The 18,999-nt window shown below is 43.3% G+C and overlaps 1 protein-coding gene across 1 annotated transcript; it reads left to right on the plus strand.

The window, feature by feature from the left end:
- Window positions 1–37: 37 nt before the first annotated feature.
- Window positions 38–11,421, plus strand: LOC115985626. The gene is made up of 2 exons (XM_031108549.1): window positions 38–163; window positions 10,883–11,421. The coding sequence occupies exons 1-2, from the start codon at window positions 139–141 to the stop codon at window positions 11,419–11,421; spliced, it is 564 nt and encodes a 187-aa protein (XP_030964409.1). The 5' UTR covers window positions 38–138.
- Window positions 11,422–18,999: the final 7,578 nt, after the last annotated feature.

The following is an 18,999-nucleotide window of genomic DNA, read 5'->3' on the forward strand; positions in this document are numbered from 1 at the left end:
TATTATAAATTAAATATATTGGAATTTAATTTGAGGAAGAGATAAATCAACGTTTCATTGAACCAAGGAAATCCAGCTCTGAACAACCGGATTATACAAACAATAAAATATGCGTTCAATATACCAGCTGAACAACATATGATTCCCATAATTTCAGAAATACATATTGTAAGAATCAAGTATAAGACCTATGGGCCTTGGATTACTATGGGCTCACAATCTATTTGTAGTGGGCTTGAAGATTTCCTACTATGGGTCGTTCTCGGCAGAGAGACTCAAAGCAACGCCCAGTTTGATGTTCACTCTTTCACTCTTTTCCCTCAAATTTTCTGAACCCCTTCTTCTCCCAACTTTCTTCTATTTATAGTTAAGGTTAGTGGGAAGATTATGATTACAGCCACCGTTTGTGCTTTTGAAGGTCCAATATTATTTGATTTAAGTGGATGTTTAGGTGAGAGGGCGGTGCTGCATTTATGATCTTGGAACTTGGTTTCAGCTGGATCGATTATGCTCGGCAACTCAGCTTCCCGTACATACTACATTTTCTCGGGAAAGATTTATATACTTGTCCGGGGACGTTTGACTGATCACCCCTTGGAACTTAATGCCCAACACTTGTCTGTGTATTTATGGAAGCACCAGGGAGGGCGCAAGATGACTGGACCTTTCTACTGGGCCTGCGCCCAAAGCCAGTATGGGACTAGACCCAGGGCCTGTATGGGCCTGGGATCCTCGCGCTGTACGATTGGGACTGGGCCCGGGGCCTGTGTGGGCCCTAGATCTTGGTGCCGTACAATAGCCCCCCCTTGATTCATACTCGGTCGTCGAGAGGAATCAAGGAGCTGCCTGGGCCTTTTGACCTCAGGAGTCTTTTAGCCTGTGACCTATGACTGTTACTTCTTATTAATGTTCATCTCAAAAGACGCACCGTTTCGCGGCGCCAGACGCAGTCGTCATTATTGTCTGACGGCTCGTGAACCGAAGCGGCGGGCGGATCGGTTACGCTTGGCATTCGCTGGGTCGCTCGTAAACTGTGCCCATTTACTGCTTGATTAAGCGCTTCTTCTTCTTCATTTCTTTTTGGCTCTATAAATAGTCTCCCTCTGAACACCATTCTATTTTTCCTTCGCCTCTAATCTTTAGAGCTCTTTCTCTGCCGATCACATTTCTGTGCGCTTGCTTACCCAGTGTTCTTTTCCTCCTTAGAACCCAAAGTAAGTTTTTCTTCCCCTTCCTGTTCCTTCAGCTTTTATTTCTTTGAGTTTACTTCTGTAGTTTTAGGCGTTATAGATGGGTTACTCTTACCTTCTAGAATCCCCGGCTGCTTTGGCCACCTTTAGGAATAAATTTAACATTCCCGATGACGTGGATGTGGCTTACTGCCACGAGAGTGATATTGAACTCCACCGAGGGCAAGGTACAGCCTTTTTTCCTTTGATGTCCATTTTAGAAGGTGGGGTCAGGTTCCCCGTAGATCCCCTCTTGATAAACACACTCACTTACTATGGGCTGTACCCCGACCAGCTTCCCCCCAACTTTTACCGGGTAGTTAGTTGTGTCAGTAAGTTGAACCACACCTTTATCTTACAGTTAGATCACCATGACATTAACCAAATGTATAGGCTCTGTGGGAGCAAAGCCACCGGTTATTACCTAAAGACAAGAGATGCACGGGTACGGCTGATATCATGCCTACCTGATTCAAACAGGAACTCCGCCGGGGAGTTCGTTAGGGTGCGCGGCAAATGGTTTGCCGGGGATATCCCATACCCCCTTACGCAGCGTGAAGTGGGTTCGTACTCTCCCCTTCATATAACTGCTTCCTTCCACCTCTCATTTTCTTCTTATTGGAGTAAAAAACTTTATTATTGTAGACTAATGTGTCACCTGATCTTTTGCAGACGGCAAAGTGTTCGGGCAGGACCTCAGAGCCGTCCACGCCAAAGACTTAAACTTCGTCCTCCGCTCTGAGATATACGTGCATTGAGACGGACAACTCCGGGCCTCGCACTTGATCCTCGGAGTGGATCCGGTTTATTCTACTTGGCAGCCTTTCAAGCAGGCACTGATAGTTGACAGCCCCCTGCTATCGTATATAGACGTCCGGTACGTAAACTTTCTGCCGCCGAATCTTACAACCGGGGAAGCAAGGGAATTTGGTTGGCGGTTTACTTGCGCGGACGAGCTAGCTCCTCTGCGAGACGAATCCGCGGAGCAAGCATCCCAGCACCTCAGGGAGATAGCCCACGAAGCCATACAGCAAGAAGGCCCAGTGCAAGAGCAGCCCATTCCCGAGAATCCAGCCGTCGTGCTTCAACAACAAGTGACAGAAGCGGCTGCCCTGCTAGCTGAAGCTATCCAGCCTAAGGGAAGGATGGTATCCAGGAAGGTGATGTCAATAGAATGGTTCGTGCCCAGTGCCCGGCAACCCAATCAGCCACCGCCTTCCCAGAGCCGGGGTCAAGCGCCTCAGCCTTCACCCTCAACGCAGGCCGGACGTGCCCGCAAGAAGCAAAAAGTTACCGATCAACCCTCCCCGGGCCCGGGAGATGCTGCTGCCCAGACTCCTCCCCGTCCAACAGGTGGCATTGTTATCCGCGAGCCGCCAACCTAAGCTGGCACGGGGGGCGCGTCTTCCTCCCAAGTGGCTCTAGCGTGGGAGCCAAAGATCCTTCTGGATGGCAAGCCATTGCCCTCAACCGCCTGCATTCGGATGTGGGATAAAGGCGAGGGCGACCGTATTGCCCAATCTTTGGCCGAAGCTCTCCAGCTTCCCGAGGACGTGCATGCTTTCGGGGAAGGGTCCGAGGAGTCCGTAGGGCGCCGGTTAGAGTGGCACGCCATTGCGGTAATTCTTTTATCTATCTGGTCTTTCATACAAATTTCCTTTTGCTTCTTTTCTAACCTTTGTGCTTGCTAGGCTGCTCAAATGGCCCACATTGTGGCTACTCGGGCACGAGAGCTTGTCGAGGAGAACGAGCGCGAGAAAGATGCGCGGGAGGCGGCGGTGAAAACGGCTAAGGAAAAGCTGAAGGCCGCTGAGTCTGCTGAGAAAAAGGCTGCTGCTACGGAGAAGAACCGGGCATTAGCCGAGAGTAGGTACGCAGAGCTCCTGACTAAGCAGAATGATACGGAGGTCAAGCTTGCCGAAGCCATCAGCCTTAACACCTCCAATGCCGAGGAGATTGCTGACCTCAGGGCAAGCCCGGCGGCAGCGGAGCAAAAATGGTATGATGTCGGCTTTGCTGATGCCGAAAACTCCGCAGAGCCGGTGGTGGCCCGTGCTCGGAATATGGGTTTTGAGGCCGGGTGGTTTGCCGCTCTACAAGCACTGGGAGTTCCCGAAGATTCCCATCTGAGAGACCCCGGCCAGATTCCATTCCCGAGCACTGCACCAGCCGCCAAGGAAGCCCTGGCTGCTATTGACGAGGAGGAGACGGCCAGTATGAGGGAGCTGGTTGAACAAATCGATGCTCACGCCGAGCCCGAGGAGATGGAAGTCACCAGTATCCCAACTGTGCAAGAGCTTCTCGGTGAGGCCCCGCCCTTTCCTCTGACCGTCCAGCAGGACGTGACACCGCCGACCCAACCTCCCAGCTGATTTTCCTTTTATTTACTTGCTTATTTTTGCTTTGTTGGTTTTATTTGCCTATGTCACCGGGATGTGGTGACCGAACAATTATCTTAATTTTCTGGTTTTATTTGCCCATGTCACCGGGATGTGGTGACTGAACAATTGCCTTAATTTCTTGGTTTTATTTGCCCATGTCACCGGGATGTGGTGACTGAACCTTTGCTTTAAGCTGTTTTAAATTAGTTGCCCGCTTTCTTTCGCTGTTTCAGTTTGTTGGAGTGAATTTACATCTATTTATACGTTTTGCTTGAATTATGCCAGTGCTATTTGCTGCTTAATAGTACGGTACCCCCGAGAAACCTGTTGTGCGGCGCTTTGTGTAATTTGAGAGCGCTATTTGACTTGGTATTTGTAAAAAGGGTTAGGTTTTCATCAGGCTTCGGTGAACCGGGAATCGTGCCTTTCTCTTAAGAGTGTTTGCTTGTTAGGTTGAGTTTAACCGAGAACCAGGTTTCTGTCCTCAGGGATTTGTTTGTAAGGTTTCCACCTGTTCGGCGAGGGTCAGGTTTCTGTCCTTAAATATTTATTTGTAGGTTTCCACCTGCTCGGCAATATTGATTGAGCCGAGGGTCAGGTTTCTGTCCTTAGAGATTCTTGTGTAAGGTTTCCACCTGCTCGGCGATATTGATCGAGCCGAGGTTCAGGTTTCTGTCCTTAGGGATTTTTGTGTAAGGTTTCCACCTGCTCGGCGATATTGATCGAGCCGAGGGTCAGGCTTCTGTCCTTAGAGATTATTTGTAAGGTTTCCACCTGCTCGGCGATATTGATCGAACCGAGGTCAGGCTTCTGTCCTTATAGATTATTTGTAAGGTTTCCACCTGCTCGGTGATATTGATCGAACCGAGGGTCAGGCTTCTGTCCTTATAGATTATTTGTAAGGCTTTCCACCTGCTCGGCGATATTGATCGAACCGAGGTCAGGCTTCTGTCCTTATAGATTATTTGTAAGGTTTCCACCTGCTCGGCGATATTGATCGAACCGAGGGTCAGGCTTCTGTCCTTATAGATTATTTGTAAGGTTTCCACCTGCTCGGCGATATTGATCGAACCGAGGGTCAGGCTTCTGTCCTTATAGATTTGATGGTTATTCTCTCGGCGTGCGGTCAAGGAATGAAAAACAGCATATACAAAAGGATTCATCATGCTTTTAATTTCGTTGGAATACAAGTTCTGGCTTACACCGATGATTATGCGTAGAATTTCTTCAAGTTGTTGGCGTTCCATGGTCGGGGGAGCGGCTTCTCGTCAAGGTCTTCCAAGTAATAAGCCCCTGCACCCGCAATGGCCGTGACCCTGTATGGTCCTTCCCAACTCTGAGCGAGTTTCCCTGCAGCCATGTCCCGCATGTTCCCTACTACCCGTCTTAACACTAGTTCCCCGGCACTGAATTCCCTGCTTTTCACATTTCGGTTGTACCTTTGGGCCAGCTTCTGTTGATACTCGGCAAGACGTACGGTTGCGGCCTCCCTGCATTCTTCTAGCCAATCCAAGTTTTCCATCATCAAGTCGGCGTTCTGTATGGGGTCAAACCCGGTGACCCGTGCACTGCATAAGCTCACCTCGGTCGGTATCACTGCTTCTGAGCCGTACGTCAGGGAAAACGGGGTTTCACCCGTGGATCTCCTGGGGGTTGTACGGTAGGCCCACAATACACTGGGTAGCTCTTCCGCCCATCTTCCCTTCGCTCCGTCCAACCTTTTCTTGAGCCCGTTCAAAATAGTCTTGTTTACCGCTTCAGCTTGGCCGTTGCTTTGTGGGTACGCCGGGGTTGAATACTTGTTCTTGATGCCAAGCTCACTACAAAAGCTCCGGAAAGCATTGCTGTTGAACTGCAGCCCATTGTTCGTCACTAGCGAATTCGGCACCCCAAACCGTGTAACTATGTTTTTCCATACAAACTTTTTCACGTCGGAATCCCGGATATTAGCCAAGGCCTCAGCTTCAGCCCACTTTGTGAAATAATCTACAGCTACCAATACAAAACGGCGGTTCCCCGTTGCTCGGGGGAAAGGCCCAAGGATGTCAAGCCCCCATTGTGCAAATGGCCACGGGCTGCTGACAGGATTTAGCTGTCCTGCAGGTTGATGGATCATTGGGGCGTGCTTTTGACACTGTTTGCAACTTCGTACGTGTTCAGCGACATCCTTCTGCATCTGCGGCCACCAAAACCCCTGTGTCATTGCTCGATGTGCTAAAGATCATCCCCCGGCATGCCCGCCGCACACTCCCTCATGCAGCTCGGTTAGAAGCTCTTTGACTCTTTCCGGATGTAGGCACAAGAGGTAAGGGCCTGCGAAGGATCTTCGGTACAGTTTTCGGTCTGAAGACAGCCAGAATCTGGGAGCCATTCGTCGAATCTTGTTGGCCTCGGCCTCATTCTCCGGAACTTTATCTTCGGCAAGGAAGTCTATGATCGGGCTCATCTAATTTGGACCAGCCACTGCCACCTGCGCAATCTCTACTCCGGCTTGGTCGGGAACATTCTTCACATGGATGCTTGGCTCCCTTACAAGTTCTACCGTGATGAGCCTCGGCGTATCCTCGGTAGCCGATGAGGCTAACGTGGCAAGAGAGTCAGCGTGCTTGTTTTGTGACCGGGCTACCTGGGATATCTTTGCCGTTTTAAACTGACCGATAATCCGCTTTGCCGTACTGAGATAAGCTTTCATTCTGGGGTCCCGAGCTTCAAAGTCCCCGGTGATCTGATAAACCACCAGTCGAGAATCAGAGTAGATCTCTACGTCCTTTGCGCCCAGATGTAATACTGCCCTTAACCCGGCCAGCATGGCTTCGTACTCGGCTTCGTTGTTCGAGGCTTTGAACCCCAATCTGAGGGAGTGTTCCAATCGTATACCCTCAGGGGTGACTATGACTATTCCAGCCCCGGCCCCCATAGCATTCGATGCGCCGTCCACAAATAACCTCCACGGGCGAATCTCCGTACTACAGATTATCTTGCCTTCATCCTTGGGTGTGAACTCTGCGATGAAGTCAGCCAGAACCTGTCCCTTCACTGAGCTTCTAGGCCGGTATCTTATGTCAAACGATCCCAACCGAGTCCCCCATTTGGCAATTCGCCCTGTGAAGTCTGATCTCTTCAATAGTGACTGCAACGGATACTCGGTGAGGACGAACACTGTGTGTGCCTGGAAGTAATGTGGCAACTTTCTCGTGGCGTGCACCAGGACCAAAACTAACTTCTCGAGAGGTAGGTACCTTGTCTCGGCATCGACCAAGGTTTTGCTCACGTAATACACCGGCATCTGCACTCCCCGGTCTCTTAGCAACACAGCACTTACGGCATGGTTGGTGACAGCGAGATACATAAACAGATCCTCCCCAGGATCCGAGGCCGTCAATCTTGGCGCCTTTGCCAAATACTCCTTTAGCTCTCGAAAGGCTTCATCGCAGCTCTCGTCCCATCGAAACCCCTTCCACTTTTTCAGAAGCTGATAAAAAGGCCGGCAACGGTCGGCAGACTTAGAGATGAATCTGTTTAGGGCCGCTAGCATTCCAGTGAGCACTTGCACCTCTTTGGGATTGCTTGGTGGTTTGAGGCGGTTCACGGCTTCTATCTGGTCGGGGTTAGCTTCTATTCCCCGAGTAGAGATCAGATATCCCAGGAACTTACCAGCCCCCACTCCGAAAGTGCACTTCTCGGCATTCAAGCGCAATTTGTGCCGACGTAGTATCTCAAACACTCCCCGGAGGTCTTCGGTGTGCTGCGACTCAATTCTGCTTTTCACCACCATATCATCGATATAAACTTCAACCGTGCAGCCAATTTTCTCTCGGAACATTCTCGTCATCATTCGCTGATACGTAGCCCCGGCGTTCTTTAATCCGAACGGCATGACCTCGTAGTGATAATTTGCATTCGGGGAGATAAATGCAGTCTTTTCTCGGTCTTCGGGCGCCAAGGCAATCTGGTGGTAGCCTTGGAAGGCATCTAGGAAGCTCATCCTCGGATGCCCGTACGTCGCATCTACCAGCTGGTCAATCTTGGGCATCGGGAATGGGTCCTTGGGACATGCCTTGTTCAAGTCTGTGAAATCCACACAAACTCTCCATTTCCCGTTCTTCTTCTTCACCACGACAGTGTTTGCCAACCACTTCGGGAAGAATATCTCCTTTATGGCCCCGGCATCCTTCAGCCGCTGTACCTCCAGGTTTACTGCATCGACGTGTTCCCTCGACGCTCTTCTCGGTTTCTGCTTCTTTGGGGGGAATAACGGATCCACGTTGAGTCTGTGGACAATGAACTCGGGATCTACGCCGGGCACTTCATACGGGCTCCATGCAAAAACATCCACGTTCTGCAATAGGAACAGCAACATATCTACCTTTTCCCAGTCGTTCATGCTTGTACCTATCTGGAAATACTTGTCAGCATCTGGGAGAATTCTTACCTTCAGCACTTCCTCGGCAACGTCCGCCCCAGCTTCCCCCTGGGGTTTCTGTAATTGCTATGAATTTTCTTTCTCGTTCTCCTCAGTTCGACCGAGCTGTTCCTTCTCCCACCGGACCGCGGCGACAAGGCACTGCCTCGCCACCTGTTGATTCCCCCTTACCACGGCAACTCCATTCTTGGTAGGAAACTTCACTTTCACGTGAAGGGTGGACGGGACAGCCCCCATGGCGTGAATCCACGGCCTTCCCAGGATTGCGGTGTACGGTGCGAATGATCGGACTACTATAAATGTAACTATAACTGTCTTGCCTTCCATGTCCACTGGGAGAGAGATCTGCCCCTTGGGAATTACAACCCTCCCATCAAACGAGACCAACGGCGTGTCATACTTCGCCAAATCCTGGGTCTTTAACCCTAGCCCTTCAAAGAGATCCGGGTACATAACGTCGGCTCCGCTTCCTTGATCAATCATTACCCTCTTCACCAGGAATCCGCCTATCCGGGCCGTTACCACCAAAGCATCGTCGTGGGGTTGGACCGTCCCCTCGAAATCGTCTTCTCCGAACGAGATGGTCGGCCGTCCACCTTTCTTCTTCTTCTTGGATGATTCTCCTTCCGCGCAAGCCACTGTCAGTATCCTTTTTGCTGCTACTGCCCTTCTTGGTGCGGCATGGATGACTTCGATTATCCCCAGGGGTGGTGGAAGGGGATTCCTTTTCTGTTGGGCTCCCTGCCCTGTTTCTCGGTCAACGGAATCTGTTACAAACTCTTTCAAGTACCCGGCCCTTGCTAGCTGTCCGAGATGATCTTTTAATACCCGGCACTGTTCGGTCGTGTGCCCCTTGTCTCTGTGATAGGTGCAGTATAGGTTTTGGTTCCTCCGAGATGGGTCGCCCCCCATTTTGTTCGGCCACTTGAAGAATGGCTCGTTTTTGATCTGTTCCAGGATCTTGTACACTGGCTCTTTAAACACCACATTGACCCCGTCGATCTGCACCTCTGGTCCCTGCATTCTGAAGTCTCGTTTCGGCTTTACCGGCAAAACGCTTTGCCGAGATCTCCCCACTAAAGGAGCTTTCCCCCTGCTTTGCAGCCGGTCATCTTCCAGGCGTTTGTACTCCTCTATGCGTCTCATCAGTTGCCTCATGTCCTCGGGGGGTCTTCTCGTCAGTGACTCCCGTAATTCAGAATCCTCAGGGAGCCCCATTCTGAAGGTGCTTGCCGCAATTTTCTCGTTCCCTCCACCAATCTCGTTGTAGAGTTCCCAGTATCGGCTGGCATAGCTCCGAAGGGTTTCCCCGACCCTCATCTTCATGGAAAGTAGTGCGTCGACCGGCTGTTGAACCCGGCTACATGTCACGAACCTGCTGCCGAATTCTTGAATCAGCTCGGCGAAGCTATGTATGGAACCCTTCCGCAAACCATTGAACCATCTCAGTGCCGTGGAACCGAGACTAGAGGGGAAAACCTTACACATTAATGCATCGTTGTGCGTATGCAAGGACATCATGTGGATGTAATGGCTAACATGCTCCACGGGGTCTGTCCTTCCCTCATACGAATTGAATGGTGGTCGTGTGAATCTGCTCGGCATAGGGGCCCGTTCAATTTCATCGGAGAACGGTGACCGGGCCGCCATCCGCAGAGCCCGGCTCATTGCGTCCATGGAGGCATTGTGGTGCAGTCGTTCTTCCGGTGATTCTGATCCTTGGTGATCATAACCGTGCGACCGTGAGCGGTTCCGTCGATGGCGTGGTTCCCGTGATTGCCGGTGCGACTCTTGGGAGCGCGACCGGTCTCGGGATCTATGCGTATTAGACCGGCTGGAGGCCTCACCCTGGTTTCTCCTTTGCTGGGAGTTGCGATTCCTTTCATCTCGCCGACCCCTTGCTTCCAGCTCTAAGTCCATTACCAGTCTGCGTAACCGTTCCAGCTCTCGGTCCCTTTCGTCATGCTGCCGATGCGCCGAGACGTCCGAAACCGTCCAATGTGTCTGAGCCGACCCTTCTCCTTGTCCGGACCCTTCCTCCCTTCTTGAGTGCTCCCTATCTTCCCGCCTTTTTTGCCTTCTCTCCCTCCATGTTGACCCCCGAGAAGATCCCATGGAGCCGCTTGGTGCACGCTCTCCTGAACGCTCCTCAGACATCCTCGTCGTTTGAGTCTCAGTCGAACCACAGTTTTGTAGGAGGGCCCCACGGTGGGCGCCAATTGTAAGAACCAAGTATAAGACCTATGAGCCTTGGATTACTATGGGCTCACAATCTATTTGTAGTGGGCTTGAAGATTTCCTACTATGGGTCGTTCTCGGCAGAGAGACTCAAAGCAACGCCCAGTTTGATGTTCACTCTTTCACTCTTTTCCCTCAAATTTTCTGAACCCCTTCTTCTCCCAACTTTCTTCTATTTATAGTCAAGGTTAGTGGGAAGATTATGATTACAGCCACCGTTTGTGCTTTTGAAGGTCCAATATTATTTGATTTAAGTGGATGTTTAGGTGAAAGGGCGGTGCTGCATTTATGATCTTGGAACTTGGTTTCAGCTGGATCGATTATGCTCGGCAACTCAGCTTCCCGTACATACCACATTTTCCCGGGAAAGATTCATATACTTGTCCGGGGACGTTTGACCGATCACCCCTTGGAACTTAATTCCCAACACTTGTCTGTGTATTTATGGAAGCACCAGGGAGGGCGCAAGATGACTGGACCTTTCTACTGGGCCTGCGCCCAAAGCCAGTATGGGACTAGACCTAGGGCCTGTATGGGCCTGGGATCCCCGCGCTGTACGATTGGGACTGGGCCCGGGGCCTGTGTGGGCCCTAGATCTTGGTGCCGTACACATATTATGGGCTTATTGTTTAACATAAAATCTAAAAGAAAATTGGCACTGATTTATTACATTACATATAGCAGCCTAATATCTGTCAAAACACCAGCTATAGGTGTTGAAAATATCACATCGTTAACAAGAAAACGTGTTGTTGTCCATGTCCGCCACCATGCTGACCATGAGGATGATGTCCTCCGCCATGACCGTGCGGGTGATGTCCTCTGCCACCACGATGAGCATGTGGGTGATGTCCTCCGCCATGAGCATGATGAGCATGTGGTTGATGTCCTCCGCCACCATAACAATGCCCTCCTCCTCCAAGAGGACCATGACCATGACCGCCGTGATCCCCACCGCCACCATGACAATGCCCTCCTCTTCCGCCATGACCATGTCCATGTCCTCCGTGATGTCCTACGCCATGACCATGTCCATGTCCTTCATGAAGTCCCTCACCGTGGGGTGGGGTATGATGATGATTTCCGTGGTGAGACATTTTCTAATGTATTTCTCAACTCAAAGCTCAGAATATTGGAAGTGAGTTTATAGTGAGGAAGTTGGTCAGGGGTGTATGTGTATTTATAATTTTATAAATCGTAATGTGAAGACAGAACCTAAAAGTCAACCTTGCTAAGCTATTACTTGGAGTGGAAGTTTAGGTGATTAAACCGCGTACCTCCACAACCACACGATTTTAATTTGCTCATATTTTATAACAATGCGAACTGTCCGTGTGAAGTTGTGAAATAGAAGTGGATACTTTTCTTCTTAGGTAAGTTAAATGTATGGTCGGCTATACCGAGTTCATAGATGATTTGTCGTACAAAATTGATTCAAGACGTATCTAGTATCAACATCATCAAGTGGATCAGGTAAAAGGGATTGATGTTGCCTTCTCCCCGGTGGGCCACCCAACCCAATCAAAAATAGAGGCCATTGAAGTCACCAGCCCATTAAAGCCCAAAAGGTAGTTAACAAGGTAGATCTGGGCTTAGGAGTTGAGAAGGAATTGAAAGAATGTAAACACAGCAACCAAACAACACCGTTTCAAGTGAATCAGATTGTTTCCAGTAAATGCAGATAGAAAATAATTGAAGAATTACAAATACGCAGATGAGAAAAAAAAAAAAACGTTCCAAGCTTTAAAGAAGAGCAAAAGTCCTCAACAATAACAACAAAATAAACCAATGCCATTCCTATGAAATTTGGAAGTTGTTGTCAACATATTTCATACTTTTGGGTCAGAGGTTTTATGATAAACATAGTCAAGCCATGCTTTGATCGAAATTTGCCAACTCATTATCACAATCTTCTACAATAAAAGAAAAGAAAGTCCACATGAAGCATGCTTAAAACAATTGTAAATATGAACCTCAAAACCCCACATACAGTATACTACCTAAAACCTAATATTTGTCAAAATTCATCATCTACCACTATAAATTGAAGTGGAAGGTCACTCCTAAAAATAAATGGTTATAAATGTCATAACATAATGAAAATGATAAATGCAAGAGTCTATAGGATAACACATTTGAATGTAATGGAGACAACAATATGAACCATAAATAAAATTTTGAAGTCAATCTACATATGGTTTATCACATTTGTGGTTTTCTTAATAAGTGCCAGTGATACCCATTGAGAAGCTTCAAACAGGGCAAAAAAAGATCCTTTCACAAATCTCTTCTTCTAAAGGTATAGATAATAGGTAATACAATATTAATTGATTTGTGGTAAATTATTATTGAATAAGCTTCAAACCCCCAATATTTATAATTCACTTAAGTCAGAAAGTAAATTCCCGAAGTCATAATCTACTTATTCTAAAGACAGCCACACACAAATACATTTAAATGCTAACAGTTCTATATAAACAAAATTAAAACTTGAAGAACTAAAACTAAAAGAACAAGAAGAAGAAATAAGAAATATTAAAAGAATTTCTTACCCCTAAATTCTCTACTACAAGTTCATGTTGTCTTTCCCACCATGCCTCTTGCTTTTGCACATATTTTCAAAACTCACTCTAACTCGAAAAACCTAAGCAATCCCAACCAAATGAAAACATCATCCATTGAAAAGCCTTAAAAAGACACAAACTTTACATATACATAGAGAAAAAGACAAACTTTACACACATACATACACATATACATGGAGAAAGAAAATCAAGTGGGCATAATTAGCAAAATCATCAAATTTTTCAACAAAACAAATATCATGTTTGATTGGCATGAAAAGAAACAATAAATAATCCAAAGGAAAATAGAAGATTTTCATAAAACAAGCAAAAAAAAAAAAAAAAAAATAAAAAATTACCAAGCTATTTTTATTGATTCTGACTTCACTTAGACTTTTTGTCAAACACTTCAGGTGATGCTATGATGGAGGAAGTATACCCTCTTTCAGGTGTATACTTCCTCCAACTCATAATTGAGTGGGTCCCACTAGCTGGAGTGTGAGGAAATATACACCTGAAACATGGTGTATTTTTCCACTATGATGAGATTGGACTATCTTCACAAAAGATACCAATTTTTTTTTGTTTGTTTGTTTGTTCTTGTTCTTTCAAACATTGCCACAACGAAAACATGAGAGAGAGGTGGAAAAATTATAGAGACAAAGTGAGAAAAATGGTGAATATGTTAGACAAAATACTATTTCGATTAGCGTATTCACTGGGGGCTCCACGTTAGAGCTAGGGTGGTCACAGGACCTGGAAAAAAAATCATTAATATGTATAAAATTTAAAATATTTATGATTTTTTTACCCTTAAAAAAATGTGTGACCTACCTAAATTTTTTTAAGCTCAATATAATTAAACTTTGGACAAAGTTTAGCAGCAAATTAACTTGGTTGTAGACTAAAGCTACAACTTCACTCAATATTTTTTTAATGAATACGAATTTTAACAAATCCACAATTAGATTATATTTTTTTTCTTATGTCTTCCATGCTTGCAAAACTTTAAGAAGATCAAAAATCAATAGCTTATGTCATCAATCAAATGTTTAAATTTTGAATTTTAGTAGTCTAAAATTACACGCAAAAAATAAGTTTATAGATCAGATAATAAATAACATCCGATTGATATGAAATTTGACATACGTTTTAAGAACATAAAGAACATACAATTCAATGGTTAGATTTTCAAAATATATAGCCATGCTAATTTGTTTAGTGAAAGTTATAGTTTTAAGTTACAACTAAGTTTGTAGTCAAATTTTGTCTTTAAACTTTGTTCCTCTTAACAATATATTGAGCCCTTACAAACAAAAAGAAAAATCCAAAAAAAAATTTATTTAACTCAAATTTTGAAAAAGATGTAACTTGCAGGATTGATAATGAGATTATCATGCAATAATTTCAAAATATAAAATAAAATAAAATAAATTCGTAGGAGAAAATTGTAAGGCTTCATGTATTTGGTTTTTTTTTTTTTTTTTTTTTTTTTTTTTTTTTGGTTGTTGTCAATATATGAATTTATCTTTTTATTAGATTTTGTTTAATTTAAGTTTCTTCATGACCACCTTGGAAAAAAACTCCTAGAGCTACCACTGAGCGTATTGAAGCCAATGAATCTTTTATCCTAGACCTCGAGTTTCAATTAATGCATGCTAGAGGGTAGAGGTTAACTCTGAATGTTTTATTCTAAGTTTTAGATAACAAGATTGGATTGCAAACATTGATTATCAAAAAGAATAATATAATTCAGAAATTAGAACGCACTTGGTGAGGAAGGTGAGGGTTTGAACAAAGCACAAAATAGAAGCCAAATAGAAATAGAGACACAATGATGGATTAATTAATGAAGGTAGTAAATTGATGAACGAAGGCAGTGACACGAGAGGGTTGGGAGAAACGATGGAGACTGGAGAGAGATTGGGGTTGGAAGTCTGAGATTAAAAAAATAAAATAAAAAAAGAGACTTCTTTTGAAAGAGAGTCGAATAAGACTGGCTTTGGGGCAAAATTCATAACTACCCAGTGGAACGGCAGAACGGAACACCAACAATAGCAAAAAAATAGTAGTGAAACGAACAAACACAATTTTCTGTGTTTTATATAGATCTTAAAATAGGAAAGAAAATTAAATTTAATTATTTTATAAAAGAGAGAGCTACTAATCTTTGATTATATTCAAATTTTGTAAAAATAGAAAGCATAAAAAAAATATAATGTAAAATTTTCAAAATACAATTTCGAAAAGTATTATCAAGTAGCATTTAGTATTGCCAATAGTTACCTTTTTTTTTTTTTTGTGATTATAAACTTCAATTCATATCTAAACAAGTTATGAACTGCAAAGGTAATCTTCCTTACAAACAGCAGCAAGAGCTAGGGGAAGATTACCCTTATTTCCCAATAGTCACCTTATTAAGAGTGAGTGTTACATCGTTAATTTTAAAATATGTTCATTTTTATTATATATTTAGTAAATGATGAGACAAAAAGAAAAAAATTATAAACTTTTATAATTCGACCAGAAGTATATTTGAACACAACTCTTAATATGCTAGGGAACCACATTTGTACTTTTAAAAAAAATATAATAATAGTGCGTGCGCATGTGTGTGTGTGTGTGTTTTTTTAGAGATAATTATAATATGCTACTAATTTCACAGCTTGAATCATTTTCCCTCCTTAAACCCCCAAGCGCTTTGTGCATGTAGAGATACCAATTTAGCTACAAGGCCCTTGGCTTAGTAATAGTGTGTTTGATTCTTCTTGAAGATCCCAAGATTAAGAGAGTGTTTGGGAACCGCTGAAATTTTCAGCTTATTTGCTTAATTAGCTTATTTTTGCTACTATTCATGAGTCATACTATACTTTTTTATACTATTCATAGGTCCCACTGTACTATTCAACTTTTTTTTTTTAAAACTTTTTTTTTCCTACACTTTCAACAAAAAAATTTCAGTTTTAGATAAATAAGATGTTTCCAAATGGACACTAAAAACTATTTATAATGAAATGCATTGACCAAGCCAGGCTGGTACAAGATCAATTTCGATGCCACATGTTTTTTTTTTTTTTAAGAGGAAAATTTGTCGGATGTAGGAGTGACAAATTGATACGTACAAAGGCTATCATATTCAGAGAAATTAAAATAGGTTCATTTAATAATTTTCAACTTTGATCTTCCAACTAGTTAGATTTCTACAAAGTTTTGGGGAAGTAAATGGCTGGTTGATTAATCAAACTCTAACCGCATATATACTAGTTAAGTAATAAATTTGTCTTTTTTGATAAATCTTTTTTTGTTGATAAAAGTAATAAATTTGTCTTTATTTGATAATCTTTTTTTTGATAAAGAATATCTTTTATTGTATCCATGTGAATAGAATATCTTTTTTTTTTTTTTTATTTATTTTTATTTTTATTTATAAAGAATATCTTTTATTGTATCCATGTGAATAGAATATCCATTAAATGCTGTTAATTTCTTCCCCATTCGTCCAAAATTAACCTTGGATTATGTAAGTGGAACTAGTGAATCTACAAACGAAGAAGATAAAGTGGATACTGTTCACACTGTTCCAACGGTCACTTGAGATTTAAATGTTACTGAGGTTCAAAACGATGACATTTGTCTAAATGATAAATGACATTGTTTCTCACTTATGCCTAGCATGATTTATTCAAGGCAGCAAATGGTGTTGTTTATGGAGCTATTCTTTTTCACTAAGCACGATCTTGACTTGCTCTGTTTCAACGGATTGAGCTTCAAATATTTTGTATAGATTGAAGATATTTTCTGTGTATAGTTTATCATTTCTGTTATAGGGTTGTTAGAGTTTGTTAGATAGGATCTTTCTAGAAATAGTTGTAAACTATATATTGTGATGTATGTGTATGAAATTATAATTAAGCTTGAATAGAAAATACAGAGTTCTCTTCCTAACTTCTTTCTCTGTGTTTTTTGTGTTTTTTCTACATTGTTAAAACTTCAAGCTTTTTCCTTATCTCACATGGTATCAAAGCCACAATCCATGGCTTCCTCTACTCCTTCAAGCTCTACTCCACCACCAAAATAGTTACTTCTACTCAGTCTCCTTCACCACTATTACTTCTTTCCAATATGTCAAATCTGATGTCCATAAAGCTTGACTACACCAATTATATCCCATGAAAGCACCAGTTGACCATGATTTTGGAAGCTTACTCGTTGATTGAGCATATAGATGGCTCTTTTTCTCAACCTTGTCAATATCTTCTTGATGCTCAAGGAAGTTTGACTACGAATGTGAATCCAAACTTTCTGACTTGGAGAATCAAGGATAAAGCTTTGTTATCCTTGATCAATTCTACTCTTACTCCACAAGTTTTTTCACTTGTAGTTGGAATTACTACTAGAGAAGCATGGTATACTCTAGAACAACCTCAAGGGCAAACATTCTAAATTTGAAACTTGAGCTACAAAGCCTCAAGAAAGTATCTGATTTTGTCAATGGCTTCTTGCAGAAGATCAAGATCGCATGAGACAAACTCCTTGCTATTGGAGTTATTGTTAATAATGAAGAACTTATCTGTATTGTTCTTCGTGGTTTGCCTAGAGAACTTGCTCACTTCTTCTTTGCAATTCACACTAGGAGTGATCCAATTACCTATGAACAACTCTCTATCATGTTACAGAGTGAAGAACAAGCTATGGCAGAGAATTCTAATGATCTCTCTCACTCTCTAGCCATGTATGCTTCTAGTAATAAGCATTCTAACAATTCTCAGTTTCAGTCACATAATAATGGTGGATCTAACCAAGGAAGAGGTAAAAACAATACTAACAGAGGTCGAGGTGGAGGAAGGTACACCAACAATGGTGGTGGAGGGCAACAATAGTAGTTTTACTCACCTTAACAACAACAGCGGCTTTACTCACCTCTACTTTAGCAGAATTACTCTTCTAATCAGACCTCTCAGTTTGGTGACCAAAACTTCAAGAGTGATAGACCTATAAGCCAAATTTGTGGAAAGGCAGGTCATCTAGCTCTTAACTGTTATCACAGAATGGATTTTGCCCATCAAGGCAAGAATCCACCAACCAAACTTGTTGCAATGGCTCAAGCTTCTAATGTTGCTTTGATAAACAACCAAGATCCTTGGCTAGCTGATTCTGGTACCTCAGATCATCTCACTGCCAATCTTGGTAATCTCTTTGTTCAGTCACAATACAATAGGCCAGAGCAGATCACAGTAAGCAATGGCCAAACTCTTCTGATCAACCATATTGGTAATGCTTCTCTTTCTACAAAATATCATAACTTTGTTCTCAAAAATGTTCTTCATGTACCTAGAATAGCCATGAACCTTGTTTCTGTTCATAAATTTTGTTTGCATAATAATTGTTCTTGTCATTTTGATGCCAATGAACTCAAAATCTAGGATTTTCCTACGGGGAGAATCCTTTACAGGGGCTTGAGTGAAAATGGAGTATATCCAATCTACTCAAAGAATTTCACCAAGCATCATCATTCTATTAAGCATCATCCTCATTCTGCTACTTCACCTTTACAATCACATATGCCTATCTCTACTTCCTTTTCATGTTCAAAAAACTAATAAGTGGTTGTTGTGGCACCATAGACTAGGTCATCCTAGTGATAGTGTTCTTAGAACAGCTCTCTCCTCTTGTAGTAGTACAGTGAGTTGTAATGATTCAATTTCAAGTTCTATAAATCATTGTATACATTGTCTCAGTGGGAAAATGCATAAACTTCCTTTCAATAAATTTGTTTTTCTTGCCTCTAAACCTTTTGAATTAGGTCACAGTGATGTTTGCGGTCCAGCTCCTATTACTTCTACAAATGACTTTAGATACTACCTTGTTTTCATTGATGAGTTTTCCAAATTCACTTAGGTATATCTACTAAAGAATAAATCTGATGTGTTTGATGTTTTTAAGTACTTTAAAGCATATATTGAAACTGAACTACATACACAGATTAAAATCTTGAGAACTGATGGTGGTGGTGAATATACTTCTAATGCCCATAATCATTTCTGTTCTAGTTATGACATCATCCATCAGACCTTATGTCCTCATACCTTTCAGCAAAATGGTACTGCTAAAAGGAAACATAGACATCTTATTGAATGTTCCCTCACAATGTTGTCACACTCAAA

The sequence above is a fragment of the Quercus lobata genome, chromosome 4 (assembly GCF_001633185.2).
Source record: "Quercus lobata isolate SW786 chromosome 4, ValleyOak3.0 Primary Assembly, whole genome shotgun sequence".
Classification (NCBI taxonomy): Eukaryota; Viridiplantae; Streptophyta; class Magnoliopsida; order Fagales; family Fagaceae; genus Quercus; species Quercus lobata.